The 12,468-nt window shown below is 40.7% G+C and overlaps 1 protein-coding gene across 1 annotated transcript in view; it reads right to left on the reverse strand.

The window, feature by feature from the left end:
* The window catches only part of LOC142312714 (uncharacterized), a 357,223-nt gene that overhangs the window by 127,118 nt on the left and 217,637 nt on the right, over window positions 1-12,468 (reverse strand). The window contains 1 exon segment of the mRNA XM_075351702.1: window positions 4,768-4,854. Within this exon segment, the coding sequence (XP_075207817.1) occupies window positions 4,768-4,854 (87 nt within the window).

Consider the following 12,468-nt stretch of genomic DNA (forward strand, 5'->3'; position numbering starts at 1 on the left):
CATATTGCAGCTGGGAGTGTGCACTTTCAGCCCATATTATATATATAATAGTATTTCTGAACATGTTTTTGTAAACAGCTAAAATAACAAAACTTGTGTCACTGTCCAAATATTTCTGGACCTAACTGTATATATATATATATATATATATATACATATATATATACATATACATATATATATATATATATATATATATATATATATATTACATACATACATATACAATATATACATATACAGCCCGGAACCTCTATATAGTATAATCATGAATCGTGATATGTATTAAAGGGGCCCACTGGGACTCCTTTGCCCAGGGCCCACGAAAACCTGGAGCTGGCTCTGCTGCCGTGGCATAGCATTAGTGCAAAATGCATACTAACTAAACAGTTTTTATTGAAGCGGGCATCTAAATGGATAAAATGCTGTGACATCAGAGCTAGGTCAAACTACCTATATAATACAAGGCTGGTCATACACGTAAGTAATTATTGACTGGATTCTTCTTCAGCCAATAGCTATCTCTCAGGACTCCCGATGTCCCTTTCTGTATAGATGCACACTTATACATGCGATCATGTGTATTTAATAGGAAGCGGGGAGTAACATATTGGCAGACTACATTAGCGGTAACTCTTGAGAAAAAAATCGATCTGTGTATTCATATCTCGGCAGATGTTGATGTAGAGTTGGGTTGCTGTCATGCATATTAGATGACCGTGTAGTCCTGTCAAAATCAGCAGCTTGGCTATCTGTCTATGACCAACTTAATGCTTTCCATTTGATCCACTCCTGATTTTGTCTAAAGAAACAACCTGCTGTATGTAAAATAATTTGTAAAGAAATGTACTTCACCTGATGATTACATAGAAATAATGTGTTCATTCACCATATGTATCTCCTACAGTTAAATCCAATAATGGGGAAATAGAAGGTCCCCACATTCTATATTTCGAGGATAATCCAGAGGAAAATCAGAACGTCCTACAGGATCTTCAGGTAGATAGAGCCATGAAATGCAGAATATATAATTTGTTTCATCTCAGATTATTATTGAAGAGGCCACAGTTGGTAAATATACAACCTCTGGAGGCCACACCGCTAATGCTTCCCTCAGTTTTTTACTTTGAATGGAGTAGTAGTGTGCATGGTTGATATCTGTTCCACTCCTCCTTGTGGTGGTCATATAGTGAGGTAGATGCGTATGGTGAGAAAAACACAATGCAAATTTTGAGTGGGTGTTTTGATGATGTGGAACCTTTGTTCTACTGATGTATGAATATTTGATAATTGTAAAGTAAAATTTGTATGTAAATACTTTTTCATTTCATCATTTTTTGGGATGTATGTGCTAAAGTGAAATTAGGAGATAACAGTCTTAACTATCTGTTGGTAATATATATGTCTTCCATTAAATATTGAGTGCTAAGTTTCTGTGGTGATTGGATACAGTTTTTGAAGCCAATCGCTGGCGTGGATCATATAATGAAGGGGAAATATATTGGAAATATCCTGCTTTGCATTCTCTTTGTAAACTAAACCTAGATTTGGCTTGTAAAACAACAGTAAAAGCAAATTCAACTGTCATTAATTGCACATTATGTTCCATTTATGGTGAATTAGGGTAACAATTCAGGAGATATGAAAACTGAAGACATAGAAGATGAAGAGCTGTATGCCACTGTGAACGAGCTGTATGAGGACGAATATCCTACAGATATCCACATTGGTGAGTGATAACTAAAGGAAATATATCATGAGAAAATTACTGTGTGAAGAGTACATAAATAATTTCACAATGAAGTGTAAGGGCACGCATCAGGTGTTTGCTCCAAAAGATACTTGAAAAGCATTGCTCAAAATAACTTGAGAAAGGTCCTCCTATTTCATTGTAAAACAAACATTACTGTACATATCTTCAGTCAGTTTCTCCTCCTTCAGATTTGGAATAACCCTGTTGAGAGAAAATAAATTGCATGTAACTTCTTTGAAGCGTCTCCTAATGGAAAACGATCAATGAAGGACAAGTCTCATCAAAATGCAGCAGAAAAAACTTCAGGGAAAAAAACTCTCTAATAACGCATGAAAACTCTTCAAAACCGCTTCAGGAAACAAAAATGTTTTTAAAATATCTGCAGTGGTATTTTTCTCCCTCTAAGTGATTTTTAAAACCTGACGGAAAAGAAAAACACTCAAAAGACTGAACATACAGTGTGTATGGAAAGTATTCAGACCCCTTTAAAATGTTCACTCTTTGTTTCATTGCAGCCATTTGGTAAATTCAAAAAAGTTCATTTTTTTCCACTTTAATGTACACTCTGCACCCCACCTTGAGAGAAAAAAAACCCAGATATGTAAAAATTTTTGCAAATTTGTCCTACAAAAAAACCCTGAAATATCACATGGTTATACAGTAAGTCTTCAGACCCTTTGCTTAGTATTGAGTAGAAGCACCCTCCTTTTGAGCTAGTACAGCCATAAGTCTTCTTGGGAATGATACAAGTTTTTCACACCTGGATTTGAGGATCATCTGCCATTCTTCTTGCACTTCCTCTCCAGTTCCGTCAGATTGGATGGTGAACTTTGGTGGACAGCCATCTTCAGGTCTCTCCAGAGATGCTCAATTTGGTTTAGGTCATGGCTCTGGCTGGGCCAGTCAAGAATGGTCACAGAGTTGTTCTGAAGACACTCCTTTTATCTGTGTGCTTAGGGTCATTGTCTTGTTGGAAGCTGAGCCTTCCGTCAAGTCTGAGGTCAAGAGCACTCTGGAAGAGGTTTTCTTTCAGGATATCTTTCTACTTGGTGCATTCATCTTTCCTTCAATTGCACCCAATCATCCTGTCCCTGCAGCTGAAAAACACCCTCACAGCATGATGCTGCCACCACCATGTTTTACTGTTGGGATTGTATTGGGCAGGTGATGAGCAGTGACTGGTTTTCTCCACACATACCACTTAGAATTATCACCAAAAAGTTCTATCTTCATCTCATCAGACCAGAGAATCTTATTTATCATAGTCTGGGTGTCCTTCATGTGTTTTTTGCAAACTCTATGCGGGCTTTCATATGTCTTACACTGAGGAGAGGCTTCCGTCGGGCCACTATGCCATAAAGGCCAAAATGGTGGAGAGCTGCAGTGATAGTTCACTTTATGGAACTTTCTCCCATCTCCCTACTGCATCTCTACCTCAGCCACAGTGATCTTGGAGTTCTTCTTTACCTCTCCCACCAAGGCTTTTCTCCCACGATTGCTCAGTTTGGCTGGATGGCCAGGTCTAGAAAGAGTTCTGGTGGTCCCAAACTTCTTCCATTTAAGGATTATGGAGGCCACTGTGCTCTTAGGAACCTTGGTACTGCATAAATTCTTTTGTAACCTTGGCCAGATCTGTGCCTTGCCACAATTCTGTCTCTGAACTTCTTGGACAGTTCATTTTACCTCAGGATTCTCATTTGGTCTGACATGCACTGTGAGCTGATGTCTTATATAGATAGGTGTGTGCCTTTCCAATTCAAGTCATATCAGTTTAATTAAAAACAGCTGGACTCCAATGAAAGAGTAGAACCATCTCAAGGAAGATCCCAAGGAAATGGAAAGCATGTGACTTAAATATGAGTGTCTGAGCAAGGGGTCTGAATACTTATGACCATGTGATATTTCAGTTTTTCTTGTTTAAAAAAATGTGCAAAAATTTTGACATTTTTGTTTCTTTTTTCCTGTCAAGATGGGGTGCAGAGTGTACATTACTGAGAAAAAAATGAACTTTTTTGAATTTACCAAATGGCTGCAATGAAACAAAGAGTGAAAAATGTAAAGAGATCTGAATACTTTCCGTACCCACTTTATGTGCAAGTCATTTTACAATAGCAATGATTAAGAAGTGTCTTACAAGTGTTCAAGTGATTTTCGGGCATCTTTGGGAGCTGACCCAATCCAAAAGACTCCTCAAGAACCCTTTGTGACTACGCATACCGTAACCTGGGGGTTTCACTCGCTTTTGCTGCGGTGCGAGGTAGCACAGGAACAAACAGTACATTAAAAGTCCAAACGGTTTATTATATCCTCCATAAACTGCAGCTCAAAAACATAGTACAATAGTAACTGACCTGGTCAGTATACGCACATGGCACAGTTACCTTCGCCACAGGTTTCCACCAGCCCCTCAGGAGCTTGAGCAGGGCTCCCACGGATCCTTAGGAAGGCTGCCTTTCTGGGACCACGAGCCGGGAACTGTGCCTTGCTCTCAGCCACGGATGCCGCGGTTAGTCCAGATCCCCAGGAGGACTCAAGCTCCCTAGCGCATAGCGACCCCAGGTTCCATACACCTGGCCAGTGACATCAGGGGAAACTGCAGCCAGCTCTAATTCACATGGACTACTTACAGGGTGCCTCCAGGAAGTGAAGTCCTTCCAAGCACCTAGAGATCATATGACCAAGCAAACAGTTTCTTAAATCAGACCTGACACACCCACATTTGGAGGCACGTGATTCACCAAACCTGGTTCATCACATCGTCTATTGTTAAAGGGAACCTGACCCTTAAATACAATACCCATTCTTGTGGAACTACAGGTCCCATAGTAACATTTTCAGTTTAATATCGCAGGAGACCTTCTCCACTGCAACACATAACGACCAATTAAAACATTGGTGGTCACTATCTCACACCTTATATTGTCATTATAACAGTGGCAGATAGCATAGGGTCACATTGACAATGGGTGTGAGCTCAACTCCTCCTTCTGTCTCCCCAGGCTCTGTACTGTTACCTCTGCACAGTGATAATAAGTGCTACAGCACTCTACCATAAATCCAAATAAGTCATTTTCTGACTTTGTTTTCTTTGTAAACCAAATCTTTTGAAGAAAAAAAAAAATAGAAAAATAATTATCACACCGTGTGCAGAATTATTAGGCAAGTTGTATTTTAGAGGATTTTTTTATTATTGATCAACAACTATGTTCTCAATCAACCCAAAAGACTCATAAATATCAAAGCTTAATATTTTTGGAAGTTGGAGTGGGGTTTTTAGTTTTGGCTATCTTAAGCCTGCTTTACACGTTGCAATTAGTTGTACAATCGCATTTGCGATGTGACACGCCCCGGTTGCATATACAATCTTTTGAGATCGCACATAGGTCGTTTATTTGGTGTCAGACCTGCGTTCGTATTATGTGTTCTGTTGTGCAATTATGTGTTTGTTTCGTGTGATCATGTGTTCAGTGACGTAACTGTCTTTTTTTTTTTTTTCCTCAACTATATGCAAATGTGATCGCAAGTATACTCCCTTATTTCTCTCCAAGCATACATGTCGTTAACGCATTTACGTCATTTAATTGATTAATTATCCACACCAGACAGAATTCCAAAGTAGAACTCTGTTGCGCACGAGGACAATCAATATCAAATCACACATACATACAGGCTGCAACTAAATGAGATTGAGTTAAACTATTTATAGAGAGATCATTTCCAAACGCATGTGCACACAATTTCAACCAATTATACGATGGGCGTATCAGCGCCACAAGATACGACACAACCACTTCACAGTATGACGTCCTGATTATAGGAGGAAACCATCGTATGAGGGATGTCACACGCTGCAATTCAGTAGATTCGATCAACAAAACGTTCAATTCTAGACAAAGATTCGATGTGTTTGCGATCACCGTTTTTGCGTTCAATCTTGATCGCACGTAGGTGTCACACGCAAATAAGTCACGATCGATGCCGGATGTGCGTCACTTACAACTTGACCCCAACGACGGATTGTAAGATATATTGCAACGTGTAAAACGGGCTTTAGGAGGATATCTGTTTGTGCAGGTAACTATTACTGTGCAGAATTATTAGGCAACTTAAAAAAACAAATATATTCCCATTTCACTTGTTTATTTTCACCAGGTAAACCAATATAACTGCACAAAATTTAGAAATAAACATTTCTGATATGCAAAAACAAAGCCCAAAAAAAATAGTGATCAATATGGCCACCTTTCTTTATGATGACACTCAACAGCCTACCATCCATAGATTCTGTCAGTTGCTTGATCTGTTTACGATCAACATTGCATGCAGCAGCCACCACAGCCTCCAGACACTGTTCCGGTAGGTGTACTGTTTTCCCTCCCTGTAGATCTTACATTTTATGAGGAACCACAAGTTCTCTATGGGGTTCAGATCAAGTGAACAAGGGGGCCATGTCATTATTTTTTTCATCATTTAGACCGTCACTGGCCAGCTACGCTGTGGAGTAGTTGGATGCATATGATGGAGCATTGTCCTGCATGAAAATCATGTTTTTCTTGAACGATACCGACTTCTTCCTGTACAACTGCTTGAAGAAGTTCTCTTCCAGAAACTGGCAGTATTTCTGGGAGTTGAGTTTCACTCCATCCTCAACCCGAAAAGGTCCCACAAGTTCATCTTTGATGATACCAGCCAATACCAGTACCCCACCTCCACCTTGCTGTCGTCTGAGTCGGAGTGGAGCTCTCTGCCCTTTACTGATTCAGCCTCTGGCCATCCATCTGGCCCATCAAAAGTCACTCTCATTTTATCAGTCCATAAAATCTTTGAAAAATCAGTCTTAAGATATTTCCTGGCCCAGTCTTGACGTTTTAGCTTATGTTTCTTGTTCAAAGGTGGTGGTTTTTCAGCCTTCCTTACCTTGGCCATGTCCCTGAGTATGGCACACCTTGTGCTTTTTGATACTCCAGTAACATTACAGCTCTGAAATATGGCCAAACTGGTGGCAAATGGCATCTTGGTAGCTTCACGCTTGATTTTACTCAATTCATGGGCAGTTATTTTGTGCCTTTTTTGCCAACACGCTTCTTGCGACCCTGTTGGCCATTTGCTATAAAACGCTTGATTGTTCGGTGATCACGCTTCAAACGTTTGGCAATTTCAAGACTGCTGCATCCCTCTGCAAGACATCTCACAATTTTGGATTTTCAGAGCCCGTCAAATCTCTCTTCTGATCCATTTTGCCAAAGGAAAGGAAGATGTCTAATAATTAAGCACCCCTTATATAGGGTGTTGATGTCATTACACCGCACCCCTCCTCATTACAGAGATGCACATCACCTGATTTACTTAATTGGTAGTTGGCTCTCAAGCCTATACAGCTTGGAGTAGGACGACATGTATAAAAAGCATCATGTGATCAAAATACTCATTTGACTAATAACTCTGCACACAGTGTACATTCTCTTTAATTACCATAAAGAATTCCATGGTCTCCTTGTTCACTCTTCTCTATAAACCTTTATTCCACACCAGACTCTGTAATTTCTACAAAAAAAGCTTGTTCCCAGTTGCAGACACATCCATTCCTATTAATCTTCCTTTCACACCCTGTAATTGTATGCCACACTACAGTAAAATATTCAGGCTCAGGACAGTACAAAGGAATCGCTGGTAATAACAGAGTAGAAAAAGTAATTATAGTACTTTGATACTTTCATAAAGCTACTACAGAGCATAGAATCACACAGGACTCCGGGCTCACTCAGAGATTGTGGCTTGTATTACTAACATAAGCCACACTCCCTGATATGTGACTTCATAGAAGAAGCTATATCAAAAGGTCTGGCAGGTGTTAGAAGTCAGAAGAAGACCACACCCCCTGATCTCTTGACGAAAGCCCCAGTAACGGAGTACCCCTTTAATATATCCTTATTTAGTACAATGCATTAATGTATTATTAATTAATGTACCGTAATATAACAGTAGCAGCAAAATTATCAACCCAGAAAGCCAACCACATCTCATTGTACGTTCCACAACAGCTGATTCTTAAGGAATATAATTAGTGATGGGCGATCCTGAACTGTAAAGATGGGGGTTCCTACCGACCACATAGTGATCGTGTACTTGATCCCAATCATGAGCTTTCCTGGCAAGCTCATGTTACAGATCGGGTCCAGATCGGGACAAGGGGCTGTAAAAAAAAAGCACATTATTAAAAAACATTATGATCATATTTACAGGTCCCGAGACGCATCCTGCAGACTCTGTTTCCCGACCGATTCTGCTTCCGCGTCCGATCATTTCTGTGTCCCCGGTAAGCATCACTGCTGAAAGGAGCTTCCATGACGTCATAGCCATGTGACCAGTCTGGTATGAATCTTGTACAGACATTGGCTTACAGACTGGTCACATGACCTTGACATCATCGAAGGTCCTGTTAACTGAACTTTGACTGTCACTGGCCCGCAGCCGCCCCTGGAAATGGCGCATTGTTTCTTAGCGCCTTTTCAAGGCGCTTTACCTAGTGGCCCTGGTGGCGATGGCACGTTGGGTAATAGAGGGGTTAATACCAGCTTTGTATTCTCTGATGATACTAAGCCCGAAATTCATGGTGTCACGCCAAATTTGACATGGCTACCATGAATTTCTAATTAACAGTAAAAAAAAACACAACACATAGAAAAAATGTTATTAGAAATAAAACAAAAAATACATTTAGAGACTCCATCTTTATTATAAAAAAAACTCCTTAGTCCGACGTAGTTCACAGGTAGAGCAATGTCAGCTCTGCTTCATCACTCTGTAAAGACAAGCGGCTCTACAGATTGCGAAGCAGAGAGAGCCATGTCAGGTCTGCTACATCGCTCTGTACAGAGCGAGAAGCAGACTTACAGTGAGGGTATGATTGTACTTGCATCTCGCATTGCATCACCCCGCACGGCCTGACGCTCTCAGGACAGGAGCGCCTCAGCTGCATGGAAATACATGCAGCTTACCCGCTCCTGTCAGGAAATTGTGCGCCACGATGAGATGCGACACTCGCACAGTGACAGGCAAAGTTCAGTTAACAGGACCTTCGATGACATCATAGTCATGTGACCAGTCTGTAAGCCAATATCTGTACAACATTCACACCAGACTGGTCACATGGCTATGACGTCACGGAAAGTCCTTTAACCTGGGGACACAGCAATGATCGGATGAGGAAGCAGAAGCGGCCGGGAGATAGAGTCTGCAGGACGTGTCGCGGGACCTGTAAGCATAATGACAATGTTTATCATTAATTATATTCTTTATTGTACAGCTCACCCGCCCCATCCCATGACTGTAAAGCCCAAGTTTGGTGATTGGACTCAGGTTCGCGTTATCTCGATCCCGATCTCAATCTTTACAAAATGATCGGGCGATGCTCCCATTGCCAACTATCGGGGGTTTCGCCCATCACTAAATATTATCAAAACGTGTATTATGGCTATTAAAAATACCAGTAGCCAATCTCATAAGAAAGACACAGATAGAATACATACGTGATGCATGGACTTCTGAACGAGGGCCAAGTCACTAAAAACACAGTTCCTCACTGCCTGTTAGGTTGATGAAGGTAAACTCTATGTAGAGTCTTTGACGACTTACCTCACTTACAGTGGGGAAAAAAGTATTTAGTCATCCACCAATTGTACAAGTTCTCCCACTTAAAAAGATGACAGAGGCCTCTAATTGACATCATAGGTAGACCACAACTATGAGAGACAAAATGAGAAAACAAATCCAGAAAATCACTTTGTCTGATTTGGCAGGATTTTGTTTGCAAATTATGGTGGAAAATAAGTATTTGGTCAATAACAAAAGTTCATCTCAATATTTTGTAATATATCCTTTGTTGACAATGACAATGACAGAGGTTAAACATTTTCTGGAAGCCTTCATAAGGTTGGCACAGACTGTTGGTCTGTTGGCCCATTCCTTCATGCAGATCACCTCTAGAGCAGTGATGTTTTGGGCCTGTCCCTGGGCAACAGGGATTTTCAACTCCCTCCAAAGATTTTCTATGGGCTTGAGATCTGGAGACTGGCTAGGCCACTCCAGGACCTTCATATGCTTCTTACGAAGCCACTCCTTCTTGCCCTGGTGGTGTGCTTGGGATCATTATCATGCTGAAAGACCCAGGCACATTTCATCTTTAATGCCCTTGCTGAGGGAAGTAGTTTGAACTCAAAATCTCACAATACATGGCGCTATTCATTATTTCATGTACACGGATCAGTTGTCCTGGTCCCTTTGCAGAGAAACAGCCCTAAAGCATGATGTTCCCACCCCCATGCTTCACAGTAGGTATGGTGTTTTTTGGATGCAACTCAGCATTCTGTCTCCTCCAAACACAAAGAGTTGTGTTTCTACCAAACAGTTCTACTTTGGTTTCATCAGACCATATGACATTCTCCCAGTACTCTTCTGGATAATACAAATACTCTCAAGCAAACTTCAAACGAGCCCAGACATGCACTGGCTTAAGCAGGGGAACACGTCTGGCACTGCAGGATCTGAGTCCCTAGCGGTATAGTGTGTTACTGATGGTAGCCTTTGTTACGGTGGTCCCACCTCTATGCAGGTCATTCACTAGGTCCCTCCGTGTGGTTCTGGGATTTTTGCTCACCGTTCTTGTGATCATTTTGACCCCATGGGGTGAGATCTTGCGTGGAGCCCCAGATCGAGGGAGTTTATCAGTGGTCTTGTATGTTTTCCATTTTCTTATTATTACTCCCACAGTTGATTTCATCACACCAAGCTGCTTTCCTATTGCAGATTCAGTCTTCCCAGCCTGGTGCAGGGCTACAATTTTGTTTCTGATGTCCTTTAACAGCTCTTTGTTGAGTTTGGAGTGTGACTGTTTGAGGTTGTGGACAGGTGTATTTTATACTGATAGCAAGTTCAAACAGGTGCCATTACTACAGGTAATGAGTGGAGGACAGAGGAACCTCTTAAAGAAGAAGTTACAGGTCTGTGAGAGCCAGAAATCGTGCAGGTTTTTGGTTGACCTAATATTTATTCTCCACCATAATTTGCAAAATAAACAACTTGCCGAATCAGACGTGGTGATTTTCAGGTTTTGTTTTCTCATTTTGTCTCTCATAGTTGTGGTCTACCTATGATGTCAATTACACGCCTCTATTATCTTTTTAAGTGGGAGAACTTGCACAATTGGTGGCTAACTATATACTTTTTTTCCCCACTGTACCAGCCTAAGGATCATTGCATTCTGTAATACGCTGCAGTGGTTAGTTGACTTGAACTGCACATCATCAGCAAAACATCTGCTGACACGTGGTTCAAGTCACCTCACTGCTGGAGCCAGTTGCGTAACTAGAGTTTGATGGGCTCCGGTGCAAAATTTTGACCTGGCCCTCTCCATCCCCACATGTTGGTCAGATGTATGTATATGTATAAAATATATGTATGAAAATAATTCTGTCTCAATATAATCTCCAATAATGCAATAATGAGTTATTTGCCCTCATTTGAACAATCCATCTCCAGAAGTCACCTTGGACGAGGAGGCATATGTTGCTCAGTTTTTGCAACAATTGAATGATGTTAATGTGTACAGAAAGTTAGATGATGATCCAAAATTTGAGATACAAAGAAACATCAAAAGAGTACGGAATGATGCAAAATTAAAGGGATTATAAATCAAGAAGTATTTGGTTACTTGGTAGATGAGAGCCCCATTACACCAGTGCTATATATTATCCCTAAAATCCATAAGTACCTTAAAAATTCACCCGGAAGGCCCATAGTCTCGTTTGTGAACTCGGTTTTTAATAACATAGGGATTTTCTTAGACAAGATTCTTAACCCCTTGTCAATGAACACTAATTCTTTTAGAAAGGATGTCGGTGATTTTTTGCATACATTAAGTGATGTAAAGGTTGTGAGTGATGTCATATTTGCCTCGTTTGACATGGTATCGCTATATACCTCGATCGATCACAATCGATGTTCATTGTCAGTAAGGAAGAGACTTCTGCAGATGGATTATTCAAATAAGAGATAGAACTGGATCCTTTGGGATTCAGGCTATGCCTCTATACACACTGGGGATCTGTTTTGTTGTATACAGGATAATGCAGTTCCCCATAGGAGGTAATGGCTCATTACAGATGTGAGATTGTCCCTTTATTTGGAACTGGTGCCATACTGAACTTTTTGTGACTAATTACATGGTTATATTATTGGGCGTCTTTGACCTCTTTAAAGATGGATTGTGTGGCTAAACTACATGCTGTGCGCACACTCCGTTGACAACAGGCGGATGTGGAGGATTCCATGTGTATAAGGAGCATGCGCTGGTAACTGCTTCCATAACCGACAGAGTGATGGAGTATGTGGCTTTTTTCTGCGCGGTGCACATGCACACTAAGCGCTTAATGCCGCTGCTCATACAAGTCTATGGGAACAACGGAATCCGCTAAACGGATTCCGTTGTTTACAAGAGCAGCGGATTGTGACTGATACATTTTAGCGGAAATGTGAACTTAGCCTTAGTTGTAATTTGATGTTCATCTGAGGTTACATTTTCCTATTTTTAAGATTTTCTAAAGACCAAATGGTTTTTTTTTTATTATGTACTGATATGTATAACCATAGAATTCAAAGAGGGTGTAATTAGTTTTTTTCAAGAATGCAAATTTGCAATTCAATCAGCAGGTTCATCC

This window comes from Anomaloglossus baeobatrachus, chromosome 5 (genome assembly GCF_048569485.1).
Source record: "Anomaloglossus baeobatrachus isolate aAnoBae1 chromosome 5, aAnoBae1.hap1, whole genome shotgun sequence".
NCBI classification, from domain to species: Eukaryota; Metazoa; Chordata; class Amphibia; order Anura; family Aromobatidae; genus Anomaloglossus; species Anomaloglossus baeobatrachus.